The 15,626-nt window shown below is 49.4% G+C and overlaps 1 protein-coding gene across 24 annotated transcripts in view; it reads right to left on the reverse strand.

The window, feature by feature from the left end:
* The window catches only part of by (focal adhesion protein tensin), a 1,595,780-nt gene that overhangs the window by 744,575 nt on the left and 835,579 nt on the right, over positions 1–15,626 (reverse strand). For 23 of the 24 annotated variants that reach the window (XM_071662733.1, XM_071662731.1, XM_071662715.1 and 20 more), the window contains one exon: positions 3,224–3,277. In XM_071662733.1, the coding sequence (XP_071518834.1) occupies positions 3,224–3,277 (54 nt within the window). Of the gene's footprint in view, positions 1–3,223; positions 3,278–5,502; positions 5,717–15,626 lie in introns of those variants that run through there. The other variant, XM_071662735.1, reaches the window with a different exon arrangement.

Raw genomic sequence — 15,626 nt, forward strand, 5'->3', positions numbered from 1 at the left:
AGTAGAGACTACTGCAAGAGGAATGCACTCCCAAGTGGAGACTACTGCAATAGGAATGCACTCCCAAGTGGAGACTACTGCAACAGGAATGCACTCCCAAGTAGAGACTACTGCAAGAGGAATGCACTCCCAAGTGGAGACTACTGCAAGAGGAATGCACTTCCAAGTGGAGACTACTGCAACAGGAATGCACTCCCAAGTAGAGACTACTGCAAGAGGAATGCACTCCCATGGGAAGACTACTGCAACAGGAATGCACTCCCAAGTAGAGACTACTGCAACAGGAATGCACTCCCATGGGAAGACTACTGCAATAGGAATGCACTCTTAAATGGAGATTACAACAACAGGAATGCACTCCCAAGTGGAGACTACTGCAACAGGAATGCACTCCCAAGTAGAGACTACTGCAATAGGAATGCACTCTTAAATGGAGATTACAACAACAGGAATGCACTCCCAAGTGGAGACTACTGCAACAGGAATGCACTCCCAAGTAGAGACTACTGCAAGAGGAATGCACTCCCAAGTGGAGACTACTGCAATAGGAATGCACTCCCATGTGGAGACTACTGCAATAGGAAGGCACATGTAAATGAGGATTAAGCAGGAATGCACTCTTAATTGAAAATTACTCCAGATGAAAGATTCTCTGGCAGGGAGGCACCATGGGACGAAGTTATCACGAGGGTTGTAAAGCAGCAACATAATATGGAAGCAAGGGAAAGCCGAGGGAAGATATCAAGGGATGAAAGAGAAGTAAAAGGAAAAATGAAAAAAAAGTAATTAGGAAGAAAGGTCGTGTGGGAAGAGAGTACTCTGGAGGGACGGTAGAAAAGGAAAAAAGTGCTACAAGGGCGAGACGAAGGTATACAAGATGGAAGCTGGAAGGAACGCCCTAAGATAGAAGGGTTCTCAAGATGGAAGATTTTGAGAAGAGGTATTGTAAAAGAAAGACTACGGAAGGAGAAGCAATACAAGATGGTTCTACATGAATGGTTCTGAAGGAAAGACAAATTAGGAAGATCAGAGGAGATCCTCAGCAATATTGGCTTTGGTAGGGAAAGGCAACGTTGGAAGATTCAGAGAGAAGGTATTGTAGAAGTAATGATTCCTGGGAGGTTCTCTAACAGTAGGGTAAGATGAGGTACACATGTACTGTGGAAGGAGAGTACTGAGAGAGGAAGACACTGTGGAGGTTCAAGAACGGTACCATTACAGGTAAGACATCAACGACGAGAGGTAGATTCTGTGGCACGAAGGTACTCCAAGGGAAATTACTGTTCTGGAAAGGCACCGATGAAGAGAAGCACTCTTGACGAAAGTACTGTGAAAGAAGTGAAGGACGGGAAGGTCCTCTGTGATGAAAGATCTCCTGGATGGTAAGTACTGTGGAAGGAAGGCTCTTTGAAATGACAGTACGATTACAGGGAGGCATTATGGAGACAGACAGGAAAGTACACTCAGATAATGTATCATGGGAGAAAGGTACGCCAGAAGTAAGGTCTCGTGAGATGAAAATACTATGGGAAGAGAGTACAGGGGTAGGTAGGGACGACTGGAGTAAGGTTCGATGGGTAAAGAGGAATCCAGAGGGGAGAGCAGAAGGGGATGAAGGTGCAGCGAGATATAGGTAATGTGGGAGAAAGACACTTTAGCGAATGTTCTCTGCATGGAAGGCACTGTGGGAAGAGGAAGGTGGGGTGGGGGGTGGGGGGGTTATACGAACACAATTACACCTAGAAGATGTCATTCCATGGATGGAGGTGATCCAGGAGAATGGAAGGCTTTTCTCAAAGGAAAGAAATCACTTAGAAGTGACACACACAACACACACTCCCAGATGGAATGGTGATGCCACAAGGAGGGGTGAAAAGAACTCTCAGGGAAAGCAAAAGAATATGAGAGGAAACGTAATCCTGAGTATAGGAAAGTACTCCAGGAGGAAGTAAAGTAGCACTGAAGGTGAGAGGGTGAGCCAAGAGAAGGAATGGTACACAGTAGGGAAGGAAAGTACTCCAGCGGGAAAGAGGGTGTTCCTGAAAGAGGCTGGGTGATCCCAGAGGAACGAGCGTACTGAGGAACGCAAAAGGATGCTTCAGGAGCCAGGAAAACAATGTTGGAATAGAGGATACTCTGGAGGCATGGAGGGTGATCTGGGAAGATGGTGGATCCTCCGGAGAGATAAGAGAACTACGGAAGACAGGGGGATGCTGCGTGGGGGAAACGGGAGTCACGTGACTTAAGTGTTGTCAACTGTTATGTGTAAGGTTGTGAGATTGTGGTTATGGATTGAAGGCCAGCAGCCTATGTGTGGGTGGGGCAGAAAGAAAAGATGGCCACTTGGGACGGAGAGGAAATGGACAGCCACTGAAGTGATGGCTCACTGCGCAGGAGTCACCAACCCTCCATACACCCAGGCTGGTTATAATGGTAATATACCTCCCTGGTCGGTGGCTGCCCACCACCTAGGTATCAAGAAGTGTGTTCCAGGAAGATGGAGATTGCTCTGGAAAAAAGTCTAAGGAAGAAGGTACACAAGGAAGGACGGAAGAGAGGAAGGCAGGTACTCTGGTAAGAAAGAAGATGCTCTGAGGACTAAAAAAAAAAAATTCAAAGAGAAAAAACAGGAACGGCACAGCAGAGAGAGGCTTCTTTGGGAAGGTGGAGGGTATCCTGGGAAAAAGGCAGGTTCTCCGGGATGAAGAATCACCGAGGAGAAGAAAGGGTAGTGTGGGAGAGAACACTGCAGGAGGGGAATCAAGGAACTAGAATGAAGGGCGCTCCGGCAGGTTGAGGGTTGGGTGCTGTGAGAAGGAATCCCACCACTACCGCTGGAGAGGGAGACAATCTGGAAGAGAAAACCATATCTCTGGGACAGATGTGATGTTCCTGTGGAAAGGAAAGCACTACAAAAGAAGTATGGTATTGCGGCAAGTCTGGCCCGGGAGGAAGGACACTTCAGAGGGAGGAAAAACATCACTTCTGGGGGAAGGAAAGAACCCCCGGAGTTAGGTACTCAGGAGGCAACTTACTGGACCCCAATAGTTATATAATCTGGAAGAGATGTATTCCTAAGGCTCCGTAACCCATAAGGAATGTACTTCAGTGTAAAGGTAATCCCGTGGCAAGGTACTACAAGAGCAGCCTCCTCGGAGAGGAAGGCAGCCGTATTGTGTAGCCTCACGTAACAACAATCACACTAATGGACGGATGTACTTACGTTTCTGCTGCTTATTGTTGGTTGTTTTTGCGAGACTGCCGCGTCATTGTTATTCTGGAAGGAAGAATAGAAAAGGTTGTCATCTTGATTATCACGGCTTTAATACAGAGGACAAGAGCTAACCTGACATTAGGGCTATTGAGAGGAATATCTCTATCATTACGAATGATAACTACTCATCCACTGACTTCTCATAATACCTGCATGGAACACAAACTAGGAGAGAAGAAAGTTAATTACCTTCTCTAACTAATTGGAAAAAAAATCACTGAAAATATCCTGGAAAGATTCACATGCCTTTCTCAAACCTGGAACATACGGATGTGACACATTCTTCTCATGATCAGGTTAAACCATTCTGGAAGAGCAGTGCGGGAGGGGATCGATTACGGTGTTGTGACGGGTGGTTGTGCAAGTGTGGCGGGGTAGACGAGGAGGGAAGGCATCTCATGTCTAGGTAAGAGACGAAGTGACGACGTCCGTTATCATAAAAGTTCACTTACCTGGAGACCAGCTAATGGCTAACTCTATGCGAGGAAAGTGTGTGTGTGTGTGTGTGTGTGTGTGTGTGTGTGTGTGTGTGTGTGTGTGTGTGTGTGTGTGTTGCAGAGGTAAGGATCTTGAGGTAAAATACATTGTAACTTTAACATACCGACATTAATCCCACTGAGGAACTATTGGGAAGAGTGACACTAATCAGGAGATATCTGGGCGTCCACAGGAGAAAACAAAGGAAAAAAGGAAGGTTGTGTAAGGCCTTCCGAGGAGGGGAACATCAAACACCAACCTGGAACTTCGGGGGGAAAAAAAGGGGGAAGGGGGGGGGGGGGGGACAATACACCGGGATACAAAACTTTAATGGCCGGAACTTGAGAGCAACATGGAGGATGGACTCTACCTGATGGTACTGGAAACTTTAATGAAGAGTTGACTGCAACGGTACTGAAGACTAGCCAGGGAACTGGAAGCTAATGTGATAGCGCCCCGGTCCTACAGGGTGAGTGAATTTTACCATGAGAGAGTAACAGAAAGAATGATTTTTTCTCTCAATGTACTAAAATCTTGAAGGGAGAATGAATTCCCCTCCGCGGGTACAACAATCTCACACGGAGAACTGACTTTGAGAATCACAAAGTTTTACAAGACGTGTAGGGTTTACAATGAGGGTACTAATGTCTTGAATTCTACTTCGAGGACGGAAGGATGGCTGGGGTTCATTTTGACGGCACGTGTGTTGTTTAGAGAAACGAAATTCAGGTCAGCAACTGGATATGGTCCAAAAGAAATCTAGCGAGGTAAGAGGTCTTGGCTATAACTTGTTGGTAAGTGATTCACGAGTGCATCTGATCACCACAAAGAAATATGGCACAGCACAATGCTGATACGCCAGCAGACTTCCAGGAAGTTTCAGAAACAGCTTTAGATACGGTACTTGCTGACCAGGGACCTGCGCACTAAGAACTGAAAAAGAGAAGGGACAGCTACAGTTGTGGAAAGGTATCTAGACCAGTTGGTGGATGGGATACGAGATATTAGAGCGGTACTATACTATACGTACATCTACTAGATCTGCATCAAGACAACTTAAAGGGAACCAAAATCACCTGGTCAAACGAGACTCTTTTCCTTATCATCAAGTTAAGCAAGCCTGGAGGAGCAATATACAGAACTCTTCAATAAAAGTGCAGCTGTGAATTTGGCTCACGACATCCCAGGTCCCAGTGGGTGATACAATTCCCTTTAAGTTCCAGAACTAAGTTTCATTTCTGAAGTCTTCATCAGTGGTACTGTGTACAGGAACTGAAATAAATGTTACATTTTTGCTAAGGGTGTTCCTCAACAATGTTCTCTACAAGGGGATAATGGATACACACTAGAGTTAATATGCTCAAAGTGCTGACATCTGTGTATATATTGCATTACTGATGATGTGCCTCATGCAGCGAGCAAAAAGTTAATTTCAAGAGAAAAAGTACTATACATGCAAAGAGAACATTCATAATAAATGAGGTAACGTTCATGAGGAAATAAAAGATGATCATGCAATTTGCTCCATCCTGAGGGATGAGTCACCGTGAGTACCAACAAAGCAACAAGCACGGTCGCTCTCACGGACGCCGCGACCAAGGATACACTGCTTGTACAGGGCACTGACGCCACCAACACACCCAGGGTAATGTCATGCGCATACCGGAGGGCGCCGCCAGGCAGGACAAGGGTCAGGGTCAGGTCATGCGGGCACGGAGGGTGGTGGCATCTGGTCAGCCGGCGCTCCTGACCTCTTTCTCGATGTGTAAGGCGGTATGCCAAACGGTGAAGGCCAAGCGGTGCAGCACCCCAGCGTCCATCCTGGGGTCAGACCGGGCTCGCCGTCGTCGCTGACGTACGTTATTGCTTCCTTCTGATCTCACTGAGGATCCCAACGAATCCCACGAGGATCTGCACGACGATCCCAGCGAGTTCCACGAGGCCGAGGGAGCGACACGGCCGGTATGCGCCGCCCGAGGCAAAGTTGCTGGGGGAGACTCGGGCGTGGAGCTGATTGGGGAGGGGATGGATGAGTAGACGTCTTCGTTGTCCAGCCGATGTTGACGTTGCGGCCAAGGCGGCGCCGACTGCGTCAGCAGATTTTCCGGGCTGGGGCTGGTGCTGCTGCCCCCGGGGTAGGGCACCCTCTGGCCTGGCGCTGACACTCTTGGACTCCTAGCGGGAAGGACGGGAGGAGGGACCCCAGTTACGGGAGAAACCAAAGGATTGTGGGCTCCTACTGGCCCCGTGGTAAGTCTTGGCGGGGGTAGGGGTGGAGGGGCGTCGTCCACACGCCTGCGGTACCGATGTGGTGCCGGAAGAGGGTGGAACTGGGCGGGAATAAGATGACGCTTCACTCACGCTCTGATACACAGGATCATCCGTGGTCGTCAGACTGGAATATATCTCGTCCTCGCTAGGCCCTCCACTGCGGCCTTCTTCGCTGGGGTACTCCAGACTCGAGTAAATGCCATCATCGTCCCCTGGCGACATGCGGAACTGCGGAGGCGCTGGGGGGTCACGTCGAGCTCCTCGACGTGGCAGAGACTGGTGTTTCCCCTCGATCTCCTTCTCTCTTCTCTTGGGCAGCGACTGGTACTTCGGCTCTCCTTTTGAACTTTTCTTGGAAGATTGAGATTTTGATTCACTGTCACGCTCTCGGAAAGTTCGTTTTGTTGGGGAGTGATACTTGTCTCCCTTGGTCGATCTCTTGGGTGCCACAATGCCCAGAGCCTCCTGTTCCAGTTTTCTTTGTTGAAGCAACTGGTAATTGGACTTCACGTCTTGGATCATTTGCGGCGTTACTGCCTGGTAGACTGGATCAGCTTCCAGGGCGTCAGGAGACGACTGGTACAGAGGCTCGCTTGCGCTCATCTTGGGTGGTGAAGACTGGTACAAGGGTTCAGCTTCATCGGCCTTTAAAGGGGACATTGGAGGCGGCATTGCCTGATAACTCGGCTCATTTTCACTTACGTTAGGAGGGATGGACTGGTATGATGGATCTCCTAACTTTATCTGTGGAGGAATTCCTTCATAAATGGGTATAACTCCAGGCACCTTAGCTGGAATACATTCGTTTACAGGTAACTTCGGAGGAACGGTCTCGTACAGAGGCATACTGATCGGTATCTTGGCAGTCTGCGTCTGATACAACTGGTCGTTCTGATGTACCTTTGGAGGTGAACAATGCATCAGCTGCTCACTTGCGCGTGGTATTGGTGCTACCGACTGATACGTGCCCTCGCCTCCAAGGGGTTTCGGGGGCAGCACCTGCTGCTTTGGTTGGATCTGACCGTCTAGACTCATGGGAGGCAATGGGTGGCTTTCCCCGTCGGGCTTTCTGGGAGGCACTGACGAATATAATTTCTCGTAATTAGATTTTATCATTGGAATGGGCTGGAAGTCGTAATCAAACATGGGTGGCTGGGACTGGAATTTGAGTTCCACATCCGATTTCAACGGAGGAATAGGATGGAACTCGTTATCAGGCCCTCTTGGAGGACAAGGCTGATATCTGGCCTCCCCATCAGGTCGTCTCGGAGGCAATGGTTGGTATTTGGTCTCTATGTCTGGCCGCCTTGGAGGCAAAGGCTGATATTTGGCCTCCCCATCGGGTCGTCGTGGAGGCAATGGCTGATATTTGGCCTCCCCATCAGGTCGTCTTGGAGGCAAAGGCTGATATTTGCCCTCCCCATCTGGTCGTCTTGGAGGTAGTGGCTGGTATTTGGCCTCACCATCAGGTCGTCTTGGAGGTAATGGCTGATACTTGGCCTCACCATCAGGTCGCCTTGGTGGCAGCTGTGGATATTTGGGTTCAATATCGGGTCTTGGTGGGAGTGGTTGATACTTGGGCTCGATATCCGGTCTTCTTGGTATATGCTGCTGATATTTGGGCTCAATATCGGGCCTCGATGGTAACGGTTGATATTTAGGCTCTATATCGGGTCTTGGTGGTAACGGCTGGTATTTGGGCTCGATATCGGGCCTAGGAGGTAATGGCTGATATTTGGGCTCAATATCGGGCCTCGATGGTAAAGGCTGGTATTTAGGTTCAATATCAGGCCTTTGTGGGGAACGGCTGATATTTTGCCTCACCATCTCGTCTTGGTGGCAACTGTGGGTATTTGGGCTCAATATCAGGCCTTGGTGGTAGTGGCTGATACTTTGGCTCGATATCAGGCCTTGGTGGTAGCTGCTGGTATCTGGGTTCAATATCGGGTCTTCTAGGAGGGAGATATTGATGTTCTGGCTCAATATCCGGTCTCCTAGGTGGAAGTGGTTGATGTCTTGGCTCAATATCGGGTCTTCTCGGAGGAAGTGGCTGATATTTCGGCTCAATATCAGGTCTTCTTGGAGGGAGTGGCTGGTATCTGGGTTCGATATCTGGCCGTGGTGGAGGGATGTAATATCTATGGTCGGCATCGTGTCTCTTTGGAGGTATCGTCTGGTATCTGGGAGCAGGATCGTACATCTTGGGTGGTAATGGTTGGTATTTCAGGTCGATACCAAATTTCTTTGGCGGCACAGGAGGGTACCTCTGATCCATATCACGTCTCTTTGGTGGCACAGTCTGGTACTTCGGCTCCGCGTCGTACCTCGGCGGTGGTAGAGGATGATACCTTGGGTCAAAGACGTATCGCTTAGGAGGTAGCGCCTGATATTTTGGGTCTATCTCGTAGGTCCTCGGTGGTACCGCCTGGTACCTGGAGTCGGTATCATGCCTCTTCTGAGGAAACGTTTGGTACTTAAGGTCCACCTCAGGTCTCTTTGGGGGTAACATTTCGTATTTGGGCTCAATTTCATACTTTCTCATCGGCAGCGGCTGGTACTTGGGTTCTGCGCTCCGTCGCTTTGGTGACATAGATTGATGAATTCCGGACTCGGTGTCCCGTCTCTTTGGAGACGACGGTTGATGGCCTGGCCCCATATCTCGTCTTTTTGGTGACGGAGGAAGAGCGCCAGGACCTATATCTCGTCTTTTGGGAGACAATGACTGATGACCAGACTCTGTGCCGCGTCTCTTGGGTGACGATGGATGATGCGAACTTGAGTCACCATCACGTCTTTTGGGGAACGTTTGATACCTGGCCTCTGTACTCTGTCTCTTCGGCAGCGACTGATACTTTGGGTCACCCTCGTTCTTCTTGTTGATCGCCTGGTACCTGGCTTCTCCCTCGTGTCTTCTAGGAAGCGATCGGAACTTCGGTTCTGTGTCATGCTTTCTCGAACTGTTCTTTGAATCCCCGTCTTTGGGAGATCGCTTGGAGGGCTGGTCCTTGGCAGGTCGCCGAGGTAATGACTGATAGTCCGGGTCCCTCCGACGGGGCTTACTCTCTCCATCCCTGCTACTGCGTTTGGTCGAGGAGACAGACTTCAGCTTCGGTTCACCAGCAGATGAGGTCGTCACATGTGAAGACTCTTTGCTCCCACCTTTATTCCTGGTCAGAGAACCAAAGGTTATCGGGATGGAATTGATAGCCTCGCCGGTGTTTCCTTCGCTCAAGTTCCGCCGGTGTGCCTTAGGGAGTGCCGGAGCGTTGATCCCTAGTTGCTGTGCCGCTGTTGGTCCTGATGATCCCGGCGGAGGAGTCCTGGCCAACAGGTGGAAGCCCACTCCAAGAGCCCTGCTAAGGTGGCCAGGTCGGTTGTGCCTTGGCAACGAATAAAATCCAGATGCAGGCCTGCTGGCGGCTGGTGGTGGCTGGTACACCGACAGTGTGGCGGGGCCACACACGAGAGGCAACCCGCCTGAGGCTGTTCCAGCAGCAGGTACAGCGGCAAGCGGTGCTGTGGTACATGGTACACCTCCTGAGAATGTTTGCTCTGACGCAGATGTTGCAGGCGGCGACAGTGGCTTACTTGAGCTTCTCCCATTGTTATTGTTATTGTTGTTGTTGTTGTTGTTATTATTATTATTAAAGATGCTAAGGGTAGCACTAGGAAAGCCAGCGAAGCTGTTCTGACGACGGAACACCCTCGGGACGGCCCGACGAGGGGGCTGAGCCGGTGGCTGGCTCATCACGCCCTGGAGGCCAGGCCTCCACCCACTACCTCACACACAAACTCCACCAAAGTACTAAACAAACTCTCCTGCCTCAAAGCACTTACTACCCTTTACAATGAACCAGCAGCCAAGGAAGCTACGGACAGAGCGTCTGACTGCCTATAGACGTATTCTTGCACAGACCCTTGAAGATTCACAGATGTGACAACCTCTACTACCCTCCGTCAATCACTCGTGCTGAGACTCTGAGCTAATGAAGTAATGACGGCCACAAGGCCTATCATGTATTTAGCACCTGGACTTGTCAATGACTGACACCTAGCTAAAGATATGCCACAAGACTCGCCAGTCAATAAACCAAACGCCAACTGGAACACGGGGCAAGTAATTACAAATAATTAGAACTAGACACTAATGAACCAATGACTTGTTAATGGAAAGATCAACACTTATCAACCATGGGCTCAATTAAGCACGACACGGTCATAATCATCAGCCAACTAGAATCTTGATCAGATGTTCGATTATTGGCAAACGGATGTTAACCAATAAGCACACAGTGATCTCATACAACAAGGATCATGGGCCGATAAAGTGAGCACCAAGAGTTAGCCAGTGACCCTGTCGTCCACAACTCAGCAGTTCACCGAGAGGACCAGTACGTAACAAGTCTTCACGTCTTATAAACTATTCTGGATCACCTTGTAAGGGTTCTGAACACACTTAATGAGCGAGTTTAGTGGAGTTTACGGGAACGCAACTCCAAATACATACAAAAATTCAACCACCGGTACTTACAATATGCCACTACAAATACTTAAAAACACAACCACAGATGTACGCACAAACCTCAAACACGAGTACTTAAAAAACGTAACCACTAATGCTTAAAATCACAGACACTAGTCCTAATGAATACAACGTAACACTGTAATGACGTCACTGCCGTCTCGAGGTTTTATTTTTGATACTGCGACGAACAACAATGTCTAGTTACGATCAAACAAGAAGAAGTGGATTGTCTAAATGTTGCGGGAGAGGTCCCTCACGGAGGAGACGTGACCTGGGGAGCGTGGCGCAATGGTCGGTCCTGTCTTGACCTCTTGCACACATGTACCTGGTACCTCGGATAAGCTCGTTCAACTAGTTATCAGGATTGAGCGGGAATGATTTAAGTCGTGAGCAGACCTGAGGAGGCGGGACTGATATGTGACATCATGGTCATCATCGTTGTCATCACACACTCACACACACACACGCACTCGCACTCACACACACCCAACCTCTGGCTACTAGTTACCGCCGGGACTGATCAGATTCCTCGTCCTTCAAACTACAACAACGTGATAAACAAACGTAGAAAATGACGATACAAAACGCAGACTACCGCTTCTACCTACAGGTATCCCTAATGGTCGCTGAAATATCAAAATCTACTTCACTGTGAGCTATTCATTTCCTGTCATTTCTGTATACCTTTATCTCTTGTTATTCAACTGTAAGTCTTGAGGTGTATAACTATTATGCAGAAGTATCAACGTGCTTAATGCTTGACCCGAGTGTACAGGGAGCACGTCATGAGCACGTCGCCACAACCGTCACCACGGCGTCGTAAAGGCACATTGATCTATGATCTCACCCAACTCGAGTCTTCAGCGCGACTTGGGATGCATGACAGATGAGAAATGTGCATGACCAGTGATGGCTGTGGGTGTTCCTCCTTGTGTTTACTGGTTTGCCACACCGGCCAACTCACTGCACCAGCCCCCACCCCCACCACCGCCACCAGCTGCAGCAACAGCAGCAGCAGCAGCAGCAGCAAAAGAGGCAGCAGCAACACAGTAGAGAGCAGGGTGATGCAGCTGCCGCTGACCGTCTACTTCCATCGTCCGTTGTAGGACTCTCCACCATTACATGGCGACGGCGTCTTCACTACAGACGATAGCAACGAAGAGAAGGAAGCTGGCAGTGAAGAGGAGAAGGAATCTGCAAGAATAATGGCAGCCATGTGGTGGTAACCTCTGCAGGAGGTGTAGACACTGACAGATGGTGCTTGAGTATGCTGAAGGCCGCCGGCAGATGAGGGTACTGGTACTCCTTCTTGATGGCGGTACCTAGTGATGCTGACGGCTGGTACTGCCGGTACTTGGTGGCCCTGAATCCAAAAGGTACTTGAGGGGCAGAAGCGCCGGTATGTGACGGGAGCGTTTCCTGATGGTGTGATATCTCACGGTATGGGTAGCTACCGGTCGGTGGCAGAGGTGGCTGGTTGGAAGCGATACCAGGTAGCGGCGATGTGAAGGTACTGACAGTAACTCAAGCTGTCAGCTGCAGCATCAGCGGCACCTGGCACCTGTACTCACTTCCTGTATCCACGGCCTCTCCACACATACCACAACTTAATCTTTTCTCACACCCTCGTCTGGATGGTCCACCAATCCCAAACGGTATCCTCGATTTCTCAATAATTTTGCTTTACTTCTTTGCAGATGACACAGCTGGAGTCGAGGGTGTAAACACACAACTTTCCCTTCTCCTTCACTTCACTTTCACTTTCACTAATTTCTGAAGGCCCTAGACTCTGGCCCCAGGACGTGCCTCGTCACACACACCGGGGGAAACCAACTCAAAACTGGGGTCAGTGGGGGACCACAGGAGGCCCTGGGAAAGAGGTCAGAGGAAATGTCAGAAGGCCAAAGCGGGTGGCGGAAGGTCCACGCACTGGCACTGTGAGGTCCGCGGCGGCACTGTCAGTGCCAGGAAAGGAGGGTCAGGGGAGGAGGCACCACCACCACCACCAGGCATCCACCACCTCCACCACCACTACAACTCTCGCTACCCCGGACGCGCGCACATCGATCCGCACCACACACACTCACTCTCACTAGTTTCTCCCTGCCGCCTCTCTCTCTCTTTCTCTCTCTCCTCTCTCTCACCTAAGAGTATGGAGTGTCTCACTTTCTCATTCACTATCACCAAGTCACACTCGTCTGCAAGTTCTCCTGCAGGATTTTCTTGCGAATACCTGGCTACGTAATTTTTCTCTCATTAAGCGAGCAATGTAACAATATATTTTTGTTTCTCGTTGTCTGTATGCCTGTGATAATGTCCTGTCTTCCCTGTGTCTGTGTATGTCCCCCCCTCTGTCTTTCCATAATTCCTATTCTGCTTCTGCACTCATGGTATCTGTCTGTTTGTATACCTCGTTCTGTTCGTGTTCTCTTTCACTGCCTGTCTGTCTGATCCTTTCCACCCTGGTATGTCTGTCTGTCTGTCTAAACTATCCGTCTGCTTCCTTTCTGACACAACTGTACATCAATGTACTGATTTGTTTACCTGTATGCCACTGACTTATCCCTGTGCACTTGATCCATCTCTGCATTTCTGGCCTGTTTGTCTGTGTTTCTGTGTCCTTGGTTAGTCGGTCTCCGCGCCCTGGTGTATTTGTTTGTCCCACTGCTCTGTCTGTCTGGGCGCCTTTGATCTGTGGTCCTGATTAGATGCCTGGCGTACCCTTAACGTGCTTTCGTCCGTGCATTTCCTGTGTCTCTGTGTGTGACCTGGATCTGTCTCCATGATCACCAGTAGTCTGTCTATCTGTCTGTGTGTACCAGTGATGACTTGTAACATTCATGTTTCTCTGGTCAAGCAAGTAGGAGAAGCTCAGAGTCTCCCCTGTCTTGGGCCACCTTTCCCTGCATTCCTACACAATTCTACGTGGATCATCTGTTTGTGTATGTGGCTATCAACTGTCTTCCTGGTTTTATCCCTGAAATGTACATCTGTGTACCCTTGACCTGCCTGTCTGTGTACCCATGACCTGCCGGTCGTTGTACCCTTGACCCTGTCGGTATGTGTAAGCTTGACCTGTCCGTGTGAGTATCCTTGAATCATCAGTCTGCGAAGCTCTGACCTGTCGCTTTGTGAATCATGAACCTCTCGAGCTGCGTACCTTTGACCCAACACTTTATCCTTGACCTTGTCGCTCTGTGTAACCTTGACCTGCAGGTCTGTGTACCCTTGACCTGTCGGTCTGTGTAGTCGTAATCAATCTACCCACACGTCCTAAATTTACTTGTGTACACAGAGTTATCTACCAAAGTTGGTCTGATCAATGTGCATATTTGCTTGTACACTGTCCGGCTGTGTTCCCCGCTCGCCTCGTGTGTGTGTGTGTGTGTGTGTGTGTGTGTGTGTGTGTGTGTGTGTGTGTGTGTGTGTGTGTGTGTGTTCCTCTCGTCAATCTATATCCATTTCTGTTCTGCGTGTCAATTAGCCGTTTAACTGTCTATGTACCTTTTATCCTCTCGTCTCTCTGCCTTTCACATCAACTGTCGTGCTCCATAGCCTGGATGTGTGTAACAACTTTTAATGTTCTCGGTCTGTAGGTCAGATCTGTGTCTCCCCGTGATATGTCTGTCTGGGTATCCTAGACCTGTTTGCATATTCCTGCATAGTTAGTCGGTGGGTACAGTAATATCCGTTTGTGGGATCTTTGTACGAGTCTGGGTGCACCCTCATGTCCGTCCATAGGCCCTTAACACCAATCTGTGGGCCCTCAGTATCAGTCTTTGGGACCTTAATCGCCCATTTGTATGCTCCATGCAGGTTTATTTCTGTTTCCTTGATATGTCTGTCTATAGTCTCGATCTTTCTAATTCTGTGCATCCAAATGTCTGAATGACTATAATCTTTCTACGTATCTCTGTACGGCCCTTGTAGTCTGTCTGTACTTGCCTGGTCTGTCTGTATGTTTACACTCTGTTGATTAGTCTGTGCTTGTACCTTTATCCCAGAAGTCTATGAGTAAAATGTGTTAGTTTAGTTTTCATCCATCCATCTGTTTTACAGAGATCTGTGTGTATGTATCATTGGTTCTTTCATGGCCTTCGTCTATGTGGTCCCTCCCCTTTTAGGTGCTTTCTACGACACGTAGAGAATACGTGGGAAGTATTCTGTCTTCCCTATCCCAGAGATGTGTGTGTGTGTGTGTGTGTGTGTGTGTGTGTGTGTGTGTGTGTGTGTGTGTGTGTGTGTGTGTGTTTACTCCTGGCCTTCCGTAATCTGTTTGTTACAATTATCAGATCATGTACACTTGATAAGTCGGTCTGTGTGCCACTGATCGGCCACTAGTCGGTCGTTGCAACTACACTGTTTTAGTGAAGTGCTTTTTTTTATGGTTTATGTCTGTGTTTTCTCAGGATTATTCAACCATCCCTAATTAGTCTGTATCCCTATAGTATGTCTCTGTATTCAACTCTCTCATTCTTCATCTTTCTATGTAAACCCCTGTGTACTCCTCATCGATCTGTGTGGATCAGCTGGGTGGTGCCCCTGTGGTGTGGTGGGTGTGTTTCTGCGTACCTGAAGTGTGTGTGTCTGTGGCCCTCCTGTACTCCTTGCCCCCTCCTCCCGTCCGTCTGCCAGCACTCACCCACGCCATCAACACTCTCCCACGCCCCAATATCACCATCCCTCCTCCCGGGGAACTCAGCACGGGATTTAAGCAACAAATCCCGCGAGAATCAATATAGGTGAGGGTAGAACAAGGTGGCGGACCTCCCACCCACCTACCTCGTCAGCCGCCCATGGTGGGGCCCCTTCCTTCCCTCCCTTCCTCCTCCGCCCCCGCCGCTTAAACATCCTCTTCTACTCCAGCAACAGTTTACACACACACACACACACACACACACACACACACAGAGCCATGGCGGTGGTGGTGGTGGTGGTAGCGGGAGGATAACCGGATCCCGAGCAGCACACGTACCTCAGGTCTTCATAAATATTACAGAGTGTCCTAGACGCTCCACCAGGAGCCTACTACCTACCATGAACACCACACGAGGGCCACCACACCCACACTGCCTCACA

This window comes from Panulirus ornatus, chromosome 6 (assembly GCF_036320965.1).
Source record: "Panulirus ornatus isolate Po-2019 chromosome 6, ASM3632096v1, whole genome shotgun sequence".
Lineage (NCBI taxonomy): Eukaryota > Metazoa > Arthropoda > Malacostraca > Decapoda > Palinuridae > Panulirus > Panulirus ornatus.